At 43.1% G+C, this 20,881-nt stretch overlaps 1 protein-coding gene across 2 annotated transcripts in view; it reads left to right on the forward strand.

Moving 5' to 3' along the window:
- Positions 1 to 20,515, forward strand: part of DDHD2 (DDHD domain containing 2) — a 40,740-nt gene extending 20,225 nt beyond the window's left edge. For both annotated transcript variants that reach the window (XM_084803922.1, XM_084803923.1), the window contains exons 9-18: positions 3,293 to 3,363; positions 5,665 to 5,787; positions 6,654 to 6,749; positions 8,269 to 8,388; positions 9,421 to 9,576; positions 12,595 to 12,697; positions 13,677 to 13,850; positions 14,598 to 14,760; positions 15,910 to 16,029; positions 18,302 to 20,515. In XM_084803922.1, the coding sequence (XP_084660048.1) occupies positions 3,293 to 3,363; positions 5,665 to 5,787; positions 6,654 to 6,749; positions 8,269 to 8,388; positions 9,421 to 9,576; positions 12,595 to 12,697; positions 13,677 to 13,850; positions 14,598 to 14,760; positions 15,910 to 15,991 (1,088 nt within the window). In that variant the 3' untranslated portion in view covers positions 15,992 to 16,029; positions 18,302 to 20,515. The remainder of the gene's footprint in view (positions 1 to 3,292; positions 3,364 to 5,664; positions 5,788 to 6,653; positions 6,750 to 8,268; positions 8,389 to 9,420; positions 9,577 to 12,594; positions 12,698 to 13,676; positions 13,851 to 14,597; positions 14,761 to 15,909; positions 16,030 to 18,301) is intronic.
- The last annotated feature ends 366 nt before the right edge of the window (positions 20,516 to 20,881 follow it).

A 20,881-nucleotide genomic window follows, 5' to 3' on the forward strand; every position in this document is an offset into this window, starting at 1 on the left:
AATCAAGGAGAAGGCGAGGATGAAACTTTTGAAAAGCAAATAGCCAATGTTTCAAGGAAGCATGATGTAGTAGTAATGGGGGACTTCAATTTCCCTGATATTTGTTGGGAGACAAATTCTGCAAAACATGGCCCCTTCAAGAAATTCCTGACTTGTCCTGTGGATAACTTCCTCCAAAAGTAGAGGAAGGAACTAGGGGATCAGGTATCCTTGAGTTGATCCTAACCAACAGTGATGACTTAGTGGATCAAGTAGCAGTTACAGGAACTCTGGGGGAAAGCGACCATGTTATACCTGAGTTCTTCTTTCTAAAGGAAGCAAAAGCCGAGTGTAGCCAAACGCGTACAATGGATTTTAGGAAAGCAAATTTTAATAAACTCAGAACAATGATAAGTAAGGTCCCATGGCAAGCGACTCTAACAAGAAAAGGAGTCCAAGATGGGTGGGAGTTTTTTAAAAAGAAACTTCTAAAGGCACAATTACAAACAATTCCAACAAGAAAAAAAAGGTGGAAGACAACAACAGAAGCCAATGTGGCTTCACAAAAAGCTTAGAGATGATCTGAAAACAAAAAAAGCACACATATAGGAAGTGGAAGGAAGGACAAGCAACAACGGAAGAGTACAGGCAGGTAGCACAGAATTGCAGGGATGGTGTCAGGAAGGCTAAAGCTGAGAATGAGCTGAGGATAGCAAGGGATGCTAAAAGCAACAAAAAGGCTTTCTTCAGATACATGCATAGTAAAAGAGAGAGGAAAGAAATGGTGGTTCAACTATTAAATAAGGATGGCAAAATGATAACAGATGACAAAGAAAAGGCAGAGGTGGTCAATTCCTACAGGCTGAAGGGGCAGGATCGCAGCTTGAGATTGATAGGCATATGGTCAAGAACACCTCATTACTCTGAATGAGCTCAAATCTCCAGGATCAGATGAACTGCATCCTAGAGTAATAAAGGAACTGGCAGATGAGCTTTCAGAACCACTGTCTATTCTCTTTGAGAAATCATGGAGGACAGGTGAAGTGCCAGATGACTGGAGGAGGGCTAATGTTGTCGCTATCTTCAGAAAGGGTAAAAAGAAGGAACCTGGGAACTACAGACCAGTCAATCTGACATCAATTCCTGGGAAAATTCTGGAGCAGATTATAAAGCAATCCATCTTTAAGCACCTTGAAAACAATGCAGTGATTATTTGAAGCCAACATGGATTTGTCAAGAACAAATCCTGCCAGCCGAATCTGATCTCATTTTTGGATTAGGTAACCTCCCTTGTGGACTGTGGGAATGCTGTGGACATAATATACCTCGACTTCAGCAAAGCTTTCAACAAAGTGCCCCATGATATCCTGATAAGCAAACCAGCTCAAAGTGGGCTAGATGAAACAGCGATCCGGTGGATCCAGAGTTGGCTACAGAATCGGACTCAAAGAGTGCTTCTCAGTGGGACCTTCTCAAACTGGGGAGAGGTAAAGAGCGGGGTACTGCAAGGCTCAGTCCTGGGCCCAGTGCTCTTCAACATTTTTATTAATGACTTGGAGGAGGAGGTGCATGGAATGCTGATCAAATTTGCAGATGACACAAAATTGGGTGGGATAGCTAATACCTTGGAAGACAGAAACAAAATTCAAAGTGATTTTGATAGGCTGGAGCGCTGGGCAGAAAACAACAGAATGACATTTAACAGAGATAAATGCCAAGTTCTGCACCTAGGAAAAAGAAAGCAAATGCACAGTTACAAGATGGGGGATACTCGGCTCAACCACACTACAAGCGAGAAGGATCTTAGAAATGTTGTCGATCACAAGCTGAAGATGAGCCAACCATGTGATGTGGCTGCAAAAAAGGCAAATGCTATTTTGGGCTGCATTAATAGAAGCATAGCTTCCAAATCCCGAGAAGTACTAGTTCCCCTCTACTCAGCACTGGTTAGGCCTCATCTGGAGTACTGTGTCCAGTTCTGGGCACTCCATAAAAGCTGGAGAGGGTTGATCAGGGGACTGGAAACAAAGCCCTGTGAAGAGAGACTGAAAGAACTGGTCATGTTTAGCCTTGAGAAGAGAAGACTGAGAGGGGAGATATGATAGCGCTCTTCAAGTACTTGAAAGGATGTCACAGAAAGGAAGGCCAGGATCTCTTCTCGATCATCCCAGAATACAGGACATGGAATAATGGGCTCAAGCTACAGGAAGCCAGATTCCAGCTGAACATCAGGAAAAACTTCCTGACTGTCAGAGCAATACGACAATGGAACCAATTACCTAGGAGGTAGTGGGCTCTTCCACACTGGAGGCATTCAAGATGAGGCTGGACAGCCATCTGTCAGGGATGCTCTGAGTTGGATTCCTGCATTGAGCAGGGGGTTGGACCTGATGGTCTTATAGGCCCCTTCCAACCCTACTATTCTATGATTCTATGAAGTTGTCATTGAAGCAGCCATTCGCAAGCCAAGCATTCATTTTGTGACAATTGTGACTTAAGTATCAGAAGATTTAAACACACCTATGAGACTTGCTACCTGCTGGTTCCAACAAGAGAAGTTTCAAAGTGTATTACATAGTAAAATAGGACCACAGTCAAAATACCTGAATTCTAAACTTTCCCCTACAGTTTTATCTATACCCTTCCTTGGATCCCATAGGCTTAATTGGGCAGACGGTAGCAGCAGCTTGTAGCTTTCAGAACTCTTGGTGGATGAGGCGGTTGGTACTGCTGGGAGAACTGTTGTTGCCATTTCTGGTCTTGCCAGGCCCTCCCTCCTACCCTGGAGTTTATCCTTTTTATCCTTTCTCCCTTTTATGAAGGTTTGTGTATTTTTAACCTGTACTTTTATTATAGTAAGCGTGGCAATCCTCCCCAGTCCCAGCCCCAGTTCTCGTTTTTGTATTCCTATAAATTGGTGAGTGATGCTTCAAGAGGTGTATATATCTGTCTGGCAAAAAATAATTTAAAAATGCAGCTGTTGAGGCTGCAGTTTGAAGGGGAAGAAGAGAGATTTAGATACCATATATTTTCTCTGTGGAGGTCAAAGCAGTTTGAGGGGTGGATTTTCAGTGGTGAGAGGCTTAAGATGACAGTTTCCCCTGTCAGTTTCACTCCTTAAATTGTAGCCTTAGCAGTTGCATTTTTTTATTTAAAAAAGAAGAAAATGAGTCTAACAAGAATCATGGCACTACACATGACATTTAGCTCCGCCATAAGACAGGGTGAGCAAGGTATTTGCAGTGCCCCAGATGTCATATTCATGACGTTTTTTCAGACATTGACATCCTGCTGACCGTGTTTTTTTCCTTAGGATCACTTATATTGTTTGATCTTCTCACAAATCAACAGTCCACACCTGATGGAGAGAAAGATAAAAATGAGGTATGCATTTGCACATTAAGCTGCTCTGTGGGTTTGAAATAGGCCCTTTTAGGTTCCCTGTATTTTTGGTGGGTCTGTCTCTTGGCTTGATGTACCTAAACCTGCAGTTCTTCAAAGCTCTGGGGTATGTCCCTATTGAAAGGCTGAGTAACACTAAGGGAAGTGCAAGATACCCCTAAACTCTGGTGCCAAGGTTGGCTGTCTCCTAGTTTGGGATAGGGCACTAGTAATTACCATTCCCCTCTGGGTTTTCTAGGAAAATTGCAGGGGTTGGGGGAATTATGGGCACCGCCTAGGCCAGCTTTCCATAACTGGGGCCTCCAGATGTTTTGGAGTTCAGTTCCCATCAGCTTTAGCCAGCATGGCCTTCAGCATGACATTCAGGAATGATGGGAATTGTTATCCAAAACATCTGGAAGGCATCAGGTTGGGGAAGGCTGTGCTAGGCAAAGGTAATGACTTAAACATGTCATTGATTCTCATGGGAGAGATTTACAGCACAGTCCTTCACACGAGTAAGTCCTGTTGGCTTCACTGAGGCTTACTCCCACTAAGTGGGTGTAGTAGGATTGCAGCCAGAAGCATTTGTTTAACTCTTCCACAGTAGGAGAGTTAAAAACATGCTTAAAGCTTTCCCACTGAAATCAGTGGGTGTTTAAACTGCTTAGCTTGGCTGAGTTGTGTCCTAAATTATTACTGTGTGATGGAGTATTAAAAACTAACTGCAGTTTGGTAATGGGCTTCCAGTGACATTGTCACATTCCAGTGATAAGGTCATGGTGTTAAGCTCCATCTGCAGTTTGTTTCAGTTTAAATATGATAATGGAGCCCTTTGCAGATTAATTAGGTTACACCTATATAAAAGATCTTGGGTTACTTAGAAGCGTGCTGGTACAGAAGCAATGGATGCTCTTCTTTTAAAAATACAAAACCCAGCAGTTATCTTGATTCTGTTTCTAGAACTAATCTGAATTTACAGGTGCCCTGTAAGGTAAATAACAGAAGTAAGGAAAAATGGGGTAACCCTTCTGCTAGCTGAGCTTGAGACTAATTTTACAAAACATACCAGTATCAATACAATCCAAAATGGATAGTATTGTTTACTGGTGCTAAAAGGTTTGACTGTCATGCCATGTGACTATCTTTTTCCTTTAATTCTAGATGGCTCCTGGGAACCACATTTGGCAGTTTCCATAGTAAATTTAAAATGTGCAATGGAGGGAGCAATCCTATCAAGATTAACGGTTGCCTCTGACCCCAGGGGCGACCGCCTATCCAGTGCAGGGTGGGAGGAGTGGTGAGGAATGGATCTCCTCCTCGTTCCCGCCGCCCTGCGCTTGTGGCTAGACACCTAATTTCAGCTGTCTAGCTGTGGGACCTCAGAGTGTGGGAAGCGGTGGCCAGCCAACACATAGAATGTGTTGTACCGGATTTCTGACTTCCCTGCTTCGCCCCCGGGAATGCCCCATTTTCGCCACTCTGCACTGCTCTTACGAGTGCAGGGCCGATCCACGCTGCTTATGAGGCGGCGTGGGAGGGGGTGGGGGTTGGTTCTCTGGGAACTGATCTCGGAGCGCGGGCTAGTGGCCATAGGATTGCGTCCGTAATATGTTACAAATATCTGTATAGATTTTCTGTCATTTTAAACTTGCTTTGTGTAAATGAAGCTGTTGTAGAAAGGAAATAAACTAATCATTGGGGATTCAAGTGAATGAAGCTATCAGTTCAACTGTTTTTTGTACATGTTTTTTATTTGCTTTATTCGAGTAAACATGTCTGATCTTAAAACAAGATAGAAAAGAAATCTTCTTTTCCTCCTTGTTGTTCACATTTAGGTTTTTCATTTTGCGTTGTCTCATATTCTGCTCCACATTTCAGTGTCTGGAGCGTTAATATGATTTCAGGGAAAAAAGGAAATTACTGGGCACAGCTAAAGCACTGGGATTCTAATCTGAAACAGATTCCATAAAAGTAAACTGATTTTAGTGGTGCTTGCTTTCTTGTTGTTGTTGCTGTTGTTTAGATTTCTTAGACACCTTTCTAAAAAAAAGGACTCAAGGCAACTTACAACAGAATTGATTTTTTAAAAAAACACAGCTAAAACAATTATCCACTAAAATACAATATCCCGTAAAACAACTAATACATCAGTTTTAGTACATGCTGTGGCACAATCAGTGACTCTAGCTACATAGTCCAATAGCTATGTATCCTTAGCATTATCATGCCTTAATATTTTATAAACTCACGAACAGACTCATTCAGCTAAAAACTATATAAGTGTGGTGACTATTTTTGCAGGGGTCGCAGATGCTAGCAACTGGCTATGAAGACATCAGCTCTGTGAGGGACATTTTGACAGAACTTGAGCTTTTGGAGTATTGCTCTGTATTTGAGAAGGAGGAAGTGGACAGACAAGCACTGGTAAATTGGCTGTAATAGCTGCTGTTGCCTAGAACTTTTGTATCACTTCCCTTGCTGCTGTATGTCTATTACTTCGGCATTTGGGCTCCTTCATGAAAATAAACTTTGGGTCAATCATAGGGAGCAGGGTGACATGATGGAGCTATTTTTCTCCATTTGGGATTTTGCTTGGACCCTCTTGGCACTTGTGTGGGTGGTTCACCTTTAAGGTTGAGAGGTGGATGCCTCTATGTTCCTTGGGCAAGGAATAGCAACTCATTTCTCTCTTACTTATTTATTTAGATTCTTTATATCCTGCTTTATAGCCCCAAGGCTCTTATAGCTACTTATGAAGGAATTTTGCAATACAGTCACATTCAAGTGTAGTATCAGTGGCAGAAATAGTTTTGTGTCCATATGGTGCCAGGATTATTCAGGAAGCATTTATTTCCCTCATGCTTGCTATTTCCTTGTGTCACCTTTTGGCCACTACATACTAGGCAGTAGAGTCCACTGAAATCCTCTGAGGCAAGGGAGTGTAGCTGAGCAGCTAGAACTCGCTCATTCCAGAATGGAGGCAAGTTTCCCTTGCTGGCATTATTAGAACAACACTGTTAAATGGCTGCATAGGCCTTATGGACTGGAAGTGGTGAGATCATTTCTGCATAGAGAGTTTCCTGAGTCTGCATTTCCCAGTGCCACTGTTTTTTATAAAGTCAAGCTGTGCCTTGAAAGCGGTGACCCAAGTATAACCAACCCACTCCCCTTGTTAAAGGAGAGCAGTGAAACAGAAGTCGTCCAAAGTCCCTTTCCCTCTGAGTCACTGTTTATAGTAGAACTGCAACTCATACATAACTGTCTCTGTGTGTGGGATTCTTGTTGTCCAGGCCTTGTGCACAGAGAAGGAACTTAAAGACATGGGAATTCCTTTGGGACCCAGAATGAAAATCCTTCACTATTTAAGGAACAAAACCAGCAACCAGGTATGCTTTGTGGAATCATTCAAGGAATTTTAAATCCATATATTTGGGATCAGAGATCACAATAATGCAGGTATGCTTTGAATCTCTTTGTATTATCTAGTGGGTATTGGCAATCTTTCTTGACCCGAACCAGATGGGGTGCCCTGTCCTCTATCTATCCCCTGTCCTTTTGCTTTCCTTCCCCTACCTTGACAATAGTACCCAGTCTACCTTATCAGGCAAGTAGCTGAAATGTATGGACATGCCCCTGTGTCTGGGAAACTACCTCCAAAGGAGTAGCTGAATTAGTTGCAGCAAAGCTAACAGAATTTTGTAACACATTAAATCTGTTACGGCATAAGGTTTCATGGACTTCTTCAGATACTTCTCATGAAGTGGACTCTATTCCATGAAAGCTTACGCCATAATAAATTGATTAGTCTTTAAGGTGCTACATAGCTCTTCCTTGTGCCTGGGGAGCTGATGCTGACTCCCCCAGAACAGATCTTTCTTACTAGAATATGGGTTTTCTCTGTTAACAGTGGGATGCAGATTACATCCTCATTGTAATGGCAGAAGGGGACAGCAGAGAAGGGGACCACCATTGTTAAAACATGGGAGGAGCAGAGAAGGGGGGCACCATTGTTAAGACATGGCTTGTATTTTATAAGCATTCCTAGAGTCGTGTCTTTCCTTCTGCTTTGTATACCTGGAAGTAAAATATTCACTATAATCCTAATGAAGAACTGTGCGTAAAACTCATTGGGCTTTTTTTATACACGTTGGGTTGGACAATAAATATGTGTGTATGTGCCCATCCTCTATTTTTTTTTGGGGGGGGGGAGTGGAGTGGAGTTTGAAAAATGCCTGGAATGCACAGAACTTTATCTGTGGGAGGGAGCTAAGTAGTTCTGGTTTTACTCCTGCACTGGAAGCACTACTGGAATGCTTCTTTGGAGGCAACGCTTCTCCATGGGCTGTGCTGCTTTCTGATGTTTATTGGAGGCAAAGTAGCCGTTACACACAAATGCATGTAGCAAAATCCTAGTTCACCTCCCCTCAAATGAAAAGGGGCCTCAAGAGGCTGCAATTTGGGGTGGGGGTGGGGTCAAAGAAAGACATGCTTAACCCTTTCCCCATCTGGTGTGTTTTGCATTCAGAATCAGCCCTCTCTCCAGCTTTTGTTCCAGATAAAATAATAATCGTATGCTAAAGGTAATAGCATCCAAATTGGTAGAACCAAGGTAGAAGGTTAGAGCTTTGGCATTCATTAATAGTTTCTGTTTAATTAAATTTTGATCTTAATGAAGTCTTATATTGTGTGTACTTATATATAAATGTAAACTCCAAGGCAACATCAGCAAGTACCTAGTGTTCACACTGCAGAAATGCTAAATAGTAGTAATTGTGCTACTCTGGAAGCTTTTGCAAGGTGATCCTCCCGTACTTACAGTGGCCTACTGGGACAGGCAGTTGTGCCAGCAGTGAGTTCCAAAGGAAGGCTGCAGGAAAGGGCTGTCTGATTTTGTTGTTGTTGCAGGATTCTCAAGTGCAGTTACCAGCAGCTGCTGGGGAAGGCGGAGATGTTAAACAGGAGGCACCTGTAAAACTCACACATGCAGAGATGAGTTGCCGACGTTTGGATGTTGTGACAGGGCAGGTAACCCCCACCTCCCTTGCAACCCAGAGGCCTTTCAGACTCTAATATATGCCAGCTCTAATATTAGACTCTAATATATTGCATTAATGACATCATAGATGGAAAGATGGTCTGTTGGGCTTTGAGCTACTGCTGAGCTGTTTGGACGGTTTTACAACTATACATTTCCTAGTATACTATGTCTACCAGTGGCCAGTTCTTGATTCTTTGGACAAAGTTTGATACTGCAGGGTCATGGAGCATTCTGGTCCCTGTTGAGAGTTTCCTGTAGCATGATACTAACTGTCCTGTAGCATGCATCTTGGATACTTGGATTCTTGCACTGAGCAGGGGGCTGGACTCGATGGTCTTATAGGCCCCTTCCAACCCTACTATTCTATGATTCTATGATACTAAAAGCTTAGTTCCCTGAGTCCATGCCAAATCTATCTTGGATTTGCCTTGTCCAGTCCCATAACTGTGGGGAGGGAGTGGGCACTTCTCTTCTTGTAAAGTTTTTGCCATCCCATAGAATTAACGCAAGTTGCAAGTTTTTCTCATTTGATATCTTGGTTTGAACTTTCATAGATGGTGCTTTACAAACTTCTGTACTTCTGAGCTTTCAAACATCCCAAATCATTATGCAATAGTTCAGTTTAACAAATATTTGCCTATCCCAGATAATATGTAAACTAGAGAACCATCTGGAGATTCCTGAGTCAGTTAATATTGGAAGCCTAAATAGTTTAGGTCTAGAGGAGAGATTGACCATGAAGCTGCTTTGAGGTCCTTGGAGGCAGGGTGGGATACAAATATTTTCTTTACTTAAAAAAATGACAACATGATGTAGTCTGATCCTGTTCAGAATTGGAATTGCTAATCATCACAGTATGCCGCAGCAATGAGTTCCAAAGGTCAGCTGTATGCTATATGGAGGGGGGAATCCTTTTGTTTCACAATAGCCATGTGTTAATTTCAGTTTATATTCTTTGGTTAATTTAGCACAAGAAATTGCTTTTCTCAAAATGGTCTTTTGTATTTAAACTCTCTCAGGTGTCTGCAAACTACCCTCAGCTAATCTACAAACCACAGATCTTCTTTGCCTTTGGGTCCCCCATTGGGATGTTCCTCACAGTACGAGGTGTGAACAAGATTGATCCAAACTATAGACTGCCTACTTGTCAAGGCTTCTTCAATGTCTTTCATCCTGTACGTATGCCAGAAACATTTTTCCCCCCTCTAGGGTCAAAAGTGTCAGAACTCAACCAAGTTAGTCACATTTGGGTTCCATTGAAATCAATGTAAAAGTAGTCATGACTAAGTTAAACCCCATTGCAATCACTGGGACCTATGTCAACAAACTTGGTCTTTATCTGTCCCAAAATATTTAGCTGCATGGGCTGTGTGACCCTACTGCATAATGCAGAATGTGATCTTGGTTGTGGAATCTAGCTACTGCTATGGAATCTATGAAGACTTTCATTTAAAGGGCGGGAAATCTGAAAATATGCTAGTACTTAGAAAACAAACAAAAAAACACTTCAATAAATGGAGGGAATACTCCAGGGCCAACTGTGCTTGCCTTCACTGACAACTATATGCATCAAACCTGTGACCAATTAAAAACAAAAAATGTGCACCCACTGGAAATAATGTAAAGCTTGAACATAAAGTACCTTGGGCTGTTTTGCCTGATTTTCAAATTTTTATTCCCAACCTAGAATTTGAGTTTCCTGATCACAGAACTTAAGGCTCAGGGAACAAAATGCAAGCCTCAACATCCACAGCACTGTTTGAAGCAGTTTTGCTGGCCCTTGGTTCCATTCTGGAACTTTTGTAGTAGACTGGTGTTTGACACAGTAGTTTAGTGGTCGGTCTCAAGAATGACCTCTTGTCTGGTGTGTTGATGTGCAGTTGAAACATGACACTTGTTAGTAAGCAACCTCTGGCTGTGTCTGTGAGGCTGGCTAGCAAGGAGCACTGCTTTGGTCATTGCTCCCTGCAGGTGTATGGTTGCTTCCCTCTTGTGTGGACATGTGCAGTATGTGAGTTTCAGACTAGATGACTGTAATGTGCTGTATCTGGGGCTGCCTTTGAAGAATGCTTGGAACCTTCAATCATGCAGCAGCCAGATTTTTAACTGGAGCTCCTGCATGGAGCATATTACTCTCATGTTATTCTATTTGCATTGGTTACTGATTTGTTTCTGGGCTCCATTAAAATGCTGGCTTTGCTTTTCATTATTTCATTACATTTTTATTCCACTTTTCAGACTGTTATTTTCTCCCAAAGTGGCTCATATCAATAAAAGAGAGAGACAGGCCCTGCCTGTCTCTACAAACTAAAACGAAAAGACACACAAGGGAAGGGGAATGGAGGGAAAAGGAAGAGGAGGGAGATCAGTTTTTCAAAACCAGAACAAGGTGGTGAGTTTTAAGCAGGCATTTAAATGCACTTTGGGCCAGACTGATCTTCCCTTACTGGTGTTCTTGCTTGAATCGCAATTGGTGGTTCGTGTTCCTCTGGCTGATGGCTGGGACCAAGCATTCTTTCTCCTTACTTCTGCGGTCCCAGGGCAACTGTCAGCTGGGGCAAAGCGTTCATTCTGGTAGGGAGAGGGAAGCAAGCTCCATGCAGCTGCTCCTTCTCTGGCTGGTAGATGGGCCAGGTTGCTCTCCCTGTTGGCTTGATGTGGGGGGTGTAGACTCCCAGTGGCCTTCCATCTCGTGCTTGATGGCAGAAGCCAAAGTGTGCTTCTCTGCTGCTTTCCAGTCCCAGTGCAACTCTTTAAAGCCTTAAACTTTGGAAACATAGGCAGCTAATCCTGAGCCAGACCATTGGTCTACACTAATAGGCAGCAGCTGTCCAGGGGCTCTCTCAAGGGTCATTCCCAGTCTTACATGGAGAAGCCAGGGACTGAACCTGGGATCATTTGCATGCAAAGTATGTGGTCCATCACAGCCCTTCTCCAAACAATATGAGATGAGGAAATCTGCAGGACCACTTCATCCTGTATGTGCCTACCTGTATGATCAGTATCTGAGGTTTGCTCCATGTCCCCTGACTGTTATATGAGACTGGGAGTTTTCAACTATGGCAATGCAACTGTGGAAAGCCCTTCCAAGGGAAGTCTGGCTGTCTCAATTGTGTCTATTTTTATAGGCTTATTTGTCTATTGAAAACACATTCCATCTTTTAACCTAAAAGGCTTCCAAGGCAACTTTATAATAACCAATGCAATTCAATATTAAACAACACTATAACACTATAAAAGGAGCATATAAAAAGATCATTCTTCTTCAAGTGCCGTGCCAAATGAAGTGAGGTGGGTGGCTACTAGGAAAGGGATCTTTGCGATAGTGGCACCACAGTTGTGGGATGCCTTTCCCAGAGAGACCTGCCTAGCACTTACACTGTGGCATTTCCCATGCCAGGTAAAGACCTTTTTTATTCTCCCAGGCTTTTCAGTCCTTCAGTTTTTTTAAAAAAATCCACTGTGTAACACTCAGTGCTTTTTAGATTTTTGGACTGCTGCTAGTTTTTACTTTGATTTTATTGTGTTACTTGTAAAAACTTCTAAAGGACTTTAAGTTATGTTATATTATGTTCTGTGGTTTCAAGTTTTATTTTCTGAACCATCTAGAGAGCTTCAGCTCTTGGCCGGAATAGAAATGTAATAAATAAATAAAACCACAAAAGCAGAGCCAGATAAAACCAGAGTAGCGGGTGTAAAATTCAGTTGAAATCAAAGATCTGGTGGAATAAAAACATTTTCACTATCTGTCTAAAGGCCAGCAAAGAGGGGACAAGATGAGCTGCTTCAGGGAGGGAGTGTCACAATCTGGGTGCCACCACTGAGAAAGGTCTGTCCTGTGTACCAGCCAAATGCATCTCAGGAGGCAACAGGGCACAGAGCACAGACAGTGCAGTTGGCAGGCAGGTTCATGTTGGAGAATGTGATCCTGGACCATTTAGGGCTAATATTTCTCTGCAGCTAGATGATTATTTTTTGAATGGGTTATTGTAGCTTTCTTCTTTTGTTTGCTGCTGGTTTTGCTTTCATATTTTCATAATTGTTTTATACTTTCTATTTTATATTGTCTTTAGAATTGTTTATAAGTCATCTTAGGAGCCCTCTGGGATCTAAGGGCAGGCTAGGAAGTCATAAATTAATAATAATGCAATGTGTGTGATTTCTTTCTTGTGTGTGATTTCTTTCTTCGGCAGTTTGACCCAGTGGCATACAGGATTGAACCCATGATTGTCCCTGATGTGGAATTTGAGCCCATGCTACTCCCTCACCACAAAGGCAGGAAAAGGATGCATTTAGGTAAAATAGAGACTCTTCCTTCTCATTTAGGTAAAACAGAGACTCATCATCCTTTGAATCAAAGTGTGTTCTCCAAAAAACAAACCAAAAATACCTCCCTTCATTTCTGGCTGGTGTCTGAACATGCACATGCAAATTATCTTCTGCTCCTCTTGGGCAATTATAACATTTATCCTGATATTAAGAAGGATCTGGAGAGTCCCAGCTTCCATTTCAAAATCAATGCCCTGGCCCTTCATGGTTATAAATCACGTAATGCTCTCTGCTGTTCATCTGTCTGGTGCCCAGGCACTCATCTCCCAAAGAGGGCCTCTGGCAAACCTATTGGAATGCTGGAGGTGCAAGTGATCTTCTCAGCCAAGTCCTGATAGTTTCAAAGTAGTGGATGCAAGTTATGGTGGCATGGACTCTGCCCTGAAATGCCTACATTTATCTAGGTGGAAAGTGACTGTCTGAGAGGGATTAAGGAGGAGTGGCAGGTAGCCAGTTCTCATGTCATGTTTTGCCTCCCCTAAATGGCTCTAGTGGATGCATATACATGAAATCTCTTTCTCAAACTGTTGTCTACATCCCCCTGGCATGGTCACTCAACAGGCGGTGTGAATGAGATGCTTGAAAGGAAGTTTCCATACACATGCATCAGGGTTGATTATTCCATAAGGCATCCATCCCATAGATACAAAATGTTATGTCAGAACTGATTCAGAGCAACAAGAGATTTGGAGAAGAACTAAGGGAAAGCTTGGGGTGGACATGTGAGAAACAGGAATAAGATTGAAGAGACTGAGGGAAAAAAAGAAGGGGGTGCTGGGTTTGGACTGGTGCTGGACCCAGAAGGATGCATTGGCTCATGTGTAAGAAATGTGTAACCTGGGATGATGTTAGCATATTCTGAATTGCTGGCTTCCTAGGTTTCAGAATAGGCTACTAAAACTGCTGCATTTAGTTTTCAAGGCTGCTTTGATCCTCCCCTTTTCAGAGCTGAAGGAAGGCCTCACGCGGATGAGCATGGACCTCAAAAATAACTTGCTGGGCTCCTTGAGGACGGCCTGGCAGTCATTCACCAGGACTTCATTGCCAGCTTTAGAGGCAGGAGCCCCTGGAGAGGCTGAACATGAATTGGAAGCTGAAGCTAGTTCGGAGAAGCAAACTGGTTAGTGAGAGGCAGAGAGTTCATTACAGCGTTTGGGTCGGAGAACATGATGTGGGATATGTCCCTGTAGGATTTGCCCATTCTTCCTGTGGCAGGTAGGGAGAATGATGCCTGTTGCTCAGCACCAGTCCATGCCAGGAGCTTTCAGTCTGGCAAAGTTTCCAATAGTAGTTTCAGAGTAAGAGCACAATCCAATGCATGTTTAGACAGAAAAATCGCCCACAACTCCTAGCATTCATCAGCCAGCATGGCTAGCTGGGGAATGCTGGGAGTTGTAGGACTTTTTCCTGTCAGAACATGCATAGGATTGTGCCTATGCATGCAGCCTGAGTATATTGATGCACATCAGCCCATTTGGATATATCAGGGATTTGGGTCACATTGCACTTAGGCTTCCTTGCTGCCAGATATAGGCAACCATTACTACTCTGGGTGAAGAAAGCCAAGGTGCCCTGAGAATTGTGCATTATATCATCTCTGGGGCTGAGCATGGGGTGCTATAACTCTTTGGCTGAAATTGCAGATTCGTTTGTTCTGTCTCAGAGCCACCCCTTCTTTTCAGTGAAGTGTGGTGCTGCCTTCAGAGAGCGCTTTCTGAAGGATACAGCACAGCATCCGCTATCTCCTCAGGCAGAGAAGATGGCTTGAAAAACCCCTAACCATTGGATAGACAGGTCTGGATTTACCTAAGCTGGTAACCAATTTTAGCTGTATTTATCAATGTTTCTTTTTCTCTTTTTAATTCAGAGGAGAAACCCGAGGAGCCAGCCACAGCAGTGAAAGAAGAGCCCACTCCAGTTAATGTGGGCATGCTCAATGGGGGCCACCGCATTGACTATGTGCTTCAAGAGAAGCCAATTGAAAGCTTTAATGAGTATCTGTTTGCACTGCAAGGCCATCTCTGCTACTGGTAAGCTCTGGTGTTTGGTGTATTTGTTCACTGCATTTTTATTCCATCCATCCTTCCTTCCTCCAAGGAGCTCATGGCAGTATATATGTTTTCCCTTCCCCTTATTATTCCCACAACAACCCTGTGAGGTATGTTAGTCTGCGCAAGAGAGAAAGGGAGAGACTGACCCAAGGTGAGTTTTCACCCAATGAGTTTTTCATGGCTTACGGGGACTTAAACCCAATTGAAGCCACAGCTTTATCTGCAGTGCCACACCCAGCACTACCTGAATTGCTTCAGAAAGACCTGTGTTGCCTGACATTGAGTTTCCAACAGTTTTTAATGTTGGGATAACATTAAAATCAATGAATTTATCAATGATTTTGAATGAAATCAAGCAGAACTAAAAGTCAGGATCCGAAAATATAACTATGAGAAATTATTAAATCATGTACAAAGCATTTTCATTTTACAGTCCTTGTTTAAGGTAGGTTACTGTTGTTTTTGTTTTTTTATATTGGGAACAGGCTGATTGGGGAGACCCAGGAAGTTTATGGCTGAGCTGATATGGAATCTAGGACTCCTAGGCATGTCCACTGCGGTGGTCTGTCCAATGGCCCACATATCTGTCTCTGAATAAACCAGATTCTCTCCCCCCTCTCAACTCTCTGTGGAAATCTGCAATCTAAAAACTGTTTTCATTTGCATTATTGAATGCTCTCAGCAATAGCATATATTAGGGATTGTCAACTAATGGCCAACAAGCAGAATCCAGCCCTCAAAAGGCTTACCAGCTGGATGGGGTGTTTCCAACACTTTGAAGAATCAAGAGGTGGGGTGCACCAGTAGGGGCAAGTACGTAATTCTCCAACCAGTTTCATGTGGGCTGGGCTGAGAGAGGGTGAACTTTGAGGAAGGAAAGAGGAAATGGGCAGAATTAAGCCACCACCTTTACCAATATCCTGGGCGCTTAATTCAAAGTGGTGATTACAGCAACATCTGCTCCACTCCCTGTGAATAGCTGTAGGATGGGGAGATGACAGGAAGAGGGGAGGTAGGTTTGACTTCTTACTTAGTACTTAGGACTAGGCTGATGTTGACTCTGACAGGCTTGCTGTATATGTTCTCTAGTATTCTTATAATTAATTCTATATATTTTTAAAACCCTAGGGAGTCAGAGGACACAGTGCTGTTGCTGCTGAAAGAGATTTATCAAACAAAGGGCATCAGCATGGACCAGCCTCTTCTGTAAAGTGAGACTGACCAGCTGCCCTGGTCTATTTACCAAATGTAAGTCCCCTTGCCTTTCTGACTTACTGAACATTTTTCTGTTTTGTTTTGCTCTTCTATTGGCCACTCAGTTGGGAAAAGTGCCAAAAATGACTGAAGGTTCAAGAACAATCAGCTCACTTATACACTGTACAGCAGGCTCACTTGTACCTTCTATAATGCTCTAATTGGAGCAGCTCACAAAGTAGGTGATTGGTTTGCAGACCGTTCTAGCTTTCTAGATTAAGAATATCCATGTGTTTACTAGATGTAAATTGATATAGCATGAATCTTTGCATAGCACTCAACATAATCACTCCGGCCCAGAACAGAATTGATGCAGGAGATAAATGATCAGATCTCGTGATCTCCTTTTTTAACTTTAAAGGAGGCTTTTTGATCCATTTCCCTTTATGACATTTTATTTAATTATTCTTTCATTCATTCAACACATAAATACACAATAAGAAATGATAAAATCCAACAAAATCCAGATTTTCACAAATCGAACTCCCTCCCCTAGGGAGGGAGAGGCAAACACAATCAAAATCTGAGGCCCCTCCCGGTTGCTGTGAAGTTTTAAAAATTCAGGAGATCCCATCTGTCATGTCGTGTTTGTTTGGGGCTTTGAAGTTGTTTAACTGATGTGTGCCTTATGGAAAGATCAGTCAGGATCTGATGTTAAGCCAGAGGTTGGAGATGGACAAAAGTGCTTTTTGGAGAGCTGAAGATAGCATGACAGTCATTGTTGCCCATGATCTGTTCTGACTATGAATGCTGTTCACTAGTTTTGCAGGTTATTGTAGTGCTTGTTTGCAAAGCTGGTTTGGCCAGAGATGATATGAGGATAAATGAATGTGTACACCACAAAACAACATGCCTTTGTCATACTAGACAAGACCAAGATGCTGTGGTTCTTCTGACCGGATGGAGGGTGCTCAACCTGTTCTGGATAGGGTTGAACTTCCCCTGAAGGAGCAGGTTCGGAGCTTGAGGGTTCTCTTGGATCTATCTTTGTCACTTGAGGATCAGGTGGCCCCAGTGGCATGGAGTGCCTTCTACCAACTTCAGTTGGTGGCCCAGTTACGCCCCTATCTGGACAGGGATAGCCTGGATTCAGTCATCTATGTTCTGGTAACCTCCAGGTTAGATTACTGCAATGTGCTGTACTTGAGGCTGCCTTTGAAGATGGTTCAGAAGCTCCAACTTGTGCAAAATGCAGCAGCCAGAGTGATAACAGGGACAAGAAGGCCTGAACATATAACACCAATTCTGGCCCACTTGCACTGGCTGCCTGTATGTTTCCAAGCCCACTTCATGGTGCTGATTTTGATCTATAAAGCCTTCTGTCGCTCGGGACTGCAATACCTGACAGAGTGCCTCTCCCAGCATGAACCTACCTGTACACTATGCTCATAATGTAAGGCTCTCCTCCAGGTGTCTCCGAGAGAGGCTTGGAAGGTGGCAACAAGGAAGGTGGCCTTCTCAATGGCAGCCCCCCCGATTGTGGAATGAACTACTCATTGAGGCCCATCTGGCACCAACATTGTTATCTTTTTGGCACCAGGTTAAAACCTTCATTTACTCTCAGGCATTTGGCAGCATATGATAAGGTTTTTAATCAGGTCATGGGATTTCTTATTGTTAATTATTAAAATTGTTTGGAGGGGTGTATGTGTGTGTGTTTGCCATCTGTTTATATGTTTGTATGTAAACTGTTTTTACATTATGTACAGTAATGCATCTTTAAGGATTTTAATCTCTGTAAACCATCCAGAGAACTTTGGATATTGGGCAGTATAGAAATATAATGAATGAATGAAAATGAATGAATCCCTCCTTCAGCTTTCTTCTATGTCTACAGCCAAAATAGCAAATGGCTTTGAAGGAGCATTAGCAACATTAACACCACAATCCTAAATACATTACAGAGAGGTAATAAAACTCCTTAATTCCAGCAAATGTTCTTCCAAATACAGGTGTACTATATTTTGTTTACTTTGGTCTGATCCACTGACATAATCAAGGACACAATCTGCCTCAGAATGAAAACTAGTGTGTGCTAGGAACACAGTAGGACTGGCACAGGCTGTCAGCTCTGTTCTCCTTAAAAAAAAGAACATCATTAAGTGTCTGGTCTATTTTTCATTGACGGGACAGGGGAGGAAGAGGTATCCTCCTTTTCCAGGCTTACTTCCCATCCTTCCGGTTGTGTGCTATGCTGTCTACAGGGAGTGTGGGCACCTGGGAAACACTGTCCTAATATCGCTGATTTTTCCTGTTGCTTCCTTAGATGTACTCCACATTGAAAACTGATCGGGAATCCTGCCTACCTTCCTCTTCTCTCATCTGTTGCTGATGTGCTCAGCATGCTTTGCCCCCACTGCCTGGAGTTCTGGAGGATCCATCACCCCAGTCTTTTTCCACAGGAAATGCAACAAGCACAGGCTCTCGCTACCTGACTCCTGACTGCACCTGGTGTTCACTGACTGTCCAGGCTGCATCCTTTGGTTAAGAGGCCAGTGTGTGTCATGTTGCAATACCACCTGTGTCAAGTCTAGGTATGCACTAGACAGGGCTAGGAATCGGTGCTAGAATGTCACACCTCCTCTTCAGTTGGAAAGCCCTGATACAGGATATCGATATGAAATAGGGGGATATCATACTTGGTTGAGTAAAGCTGCGAGGGGCCTGGACATATAGAAATCCTTGTTCTGTTACCACACTGGACATCCAGCATCAGACATTTTTGTTTTGGGTAGTGGATTTTTGTTTTGCACACCTTATTGTTCTTGCTTTGCCCAACAGGTGCAACTACAGACCAAAGCAAAAGGCTGCTCAAACCAATCCTTGTCCTATTGCAGGTGGCATTACTGTGCCAGCAATTACCATGTGTTATCCTGTAATAAGTTTGCGCAGCAGGGAAAGTACATAGCTGTACATAGCTACTCACCCAGCAAGAAACTGACAGGCACTGTACATTTGTTTCTGTTTACACTCCTGGGTGTAGAAGTGATTCCTTTAATTATGGTATTATTTACCCTCTTAGTTTAGTTGTTATCCAAACAGCTTTAGCATACTGGAGAGGCTTGGGCTCCATTGAATGTCTTGGTTGTCCCTACTGTGTTGAGAATTATTCCAATTGTAGTCCAATGTGCAGGCAATTGTGCAACAAGGGAGAGAGACTGAGCTGTTGGAAGGCTTCTGTCTTAGCTCAGTTGCTTTCTTCCACTTCGGTTCAGTAAGAATAGGATACCCTGCTCCAAGTGCTTTGAAAGGAGAAAGTGGTGCTTTTCAGATCCTTTGGTTCTTGTTGGCATCTCACCATGTGAAGTCTCCGTGACTGACATCCACTCACTTAGGGCTAATTCTGATCTCATTGGGAAAAAATAGGCCTGGATCAAGGGGAAGAGTGGAGCTAGCATAGCATATCAGCACCAGCTTGGTGTAGCATATTTGGCAGTGTGTGATGAGATCCCAGCAAGCAGCTAAGAGCAATGAGACCCACCTTGTAAGGCCTGTGCCTGCTGGCAAGGTAAAAATAGGCCTGTTACCCTAATACCTGTGCAATAGATTGTGTGTTAAATCACTGGGTAGCAGCACCAGTTCCTCAAGACCTCTAGTAAGTATGGAGGGATTCTTGCCCCATTTGCTCTGAGGCTTGGATAAAGAAAGAGTGGAAAAATGCCTGCTCTTTGTTCCACAAACTGCAGTGCAAGTGAGAGCCTGTCTGAGACTGCTAGGAGTCCTCACCAGAGAGTAAGGGGAACTCACCCATGGTGATCAGATAAGTGGAATTGTGGATGCCTGACTAACTGGATCTGCAGTGCAATGGGATGCACGGCAGAGCAGTAGTGATTTGCTTCAGCACGCCCCACTCTGTTGTGATACAGCAAAGCTGATGAAACAGGCCTGGAGTTTCATGATGAATGTTAGGCCCTGCAAACTGGATATACAGTCATGTGACTGCATGACTGTGTCACAGTGTAGTGGTGATCCACTTTGCCCGTGTCTCAGTGTGACCATTGGGTACTATGAAGTTTTGCTTGGACTCCATGGGTTTGCTCCTATTTTCAGGGAATCCCTTCTACTACAGCAGCATGTTCATGATTGGGATGTGATCGTGCTATATTCTCAGAACTATGTTTCAAAACTCTCTGCCAGTGTTCAATTTGATTATTCTCCCCATATGTTTGCACTATTTGTTATTGCGTTGTTCATTGCCTCATCCACTAATGCTATAGCTGTGACTGAGCAGCAACACTTGGCATGACCAAATTCGGCATTAGAACCTCTGTAACAGCAGCCAGCTTTGGTCAGCCAAGTCTGAAACAGAAGTTGAAGTTTATGCACTTTGTATAATATGTCTATTTAAAAAAAGTTATTTAACTTTTTTCAGTAAATATTTGGCTTTCGTGTAATCGTTGGCCTTTGCAAGGAGAATCTTGAAGCCTGCAAGTAGTGCATGGAATGTTTCTTTTCTGCCAATACAGAGAGCAAGGTTGAGAAAAAGCAGGAAATATCTGTTCCTTATGTAACCTGAGAGTAATCTCTAGCGATTATATCTTACTGTGGAGCCAAGTATCTGGCTTCTGTCAAGGTGCTTGAATTTCTGCACATCTTAGCAGAAATCACAAGTACTTCCAGCAGTTCTTGAGTTACAATAGCCACATCTCCTTTCTTTTTCCCAGTGCACAAAACACAGCATGCTTATGGGGGGGTGGGGTGGGAATTCCCATGAGAAGCAGGTACTACTCTACATTTACTGTCCTTTCTGTGTTTTTCTTCTTATTCTACCTAAACCAGTGGGTATTCCACACAACACTGTTTCCTGAGCGTGGCTCCAGACTTCATGCAGTTTGTGTGTATGCCA

Source organism: Heloderma suspectum, chromosome 6, assembly GCF_057233095.1.
Source record: "Heloderma suspectum isolate Gila_16-S chromosome 6, 16-S_ref, whole genome shotgun sequence".
Lineage (NCBI taxonomy): Eukaryota > Metazoa > Chordata > Lepidosauria > Squamata > Helodermatidae > Heloderma > Heloderma suspectum.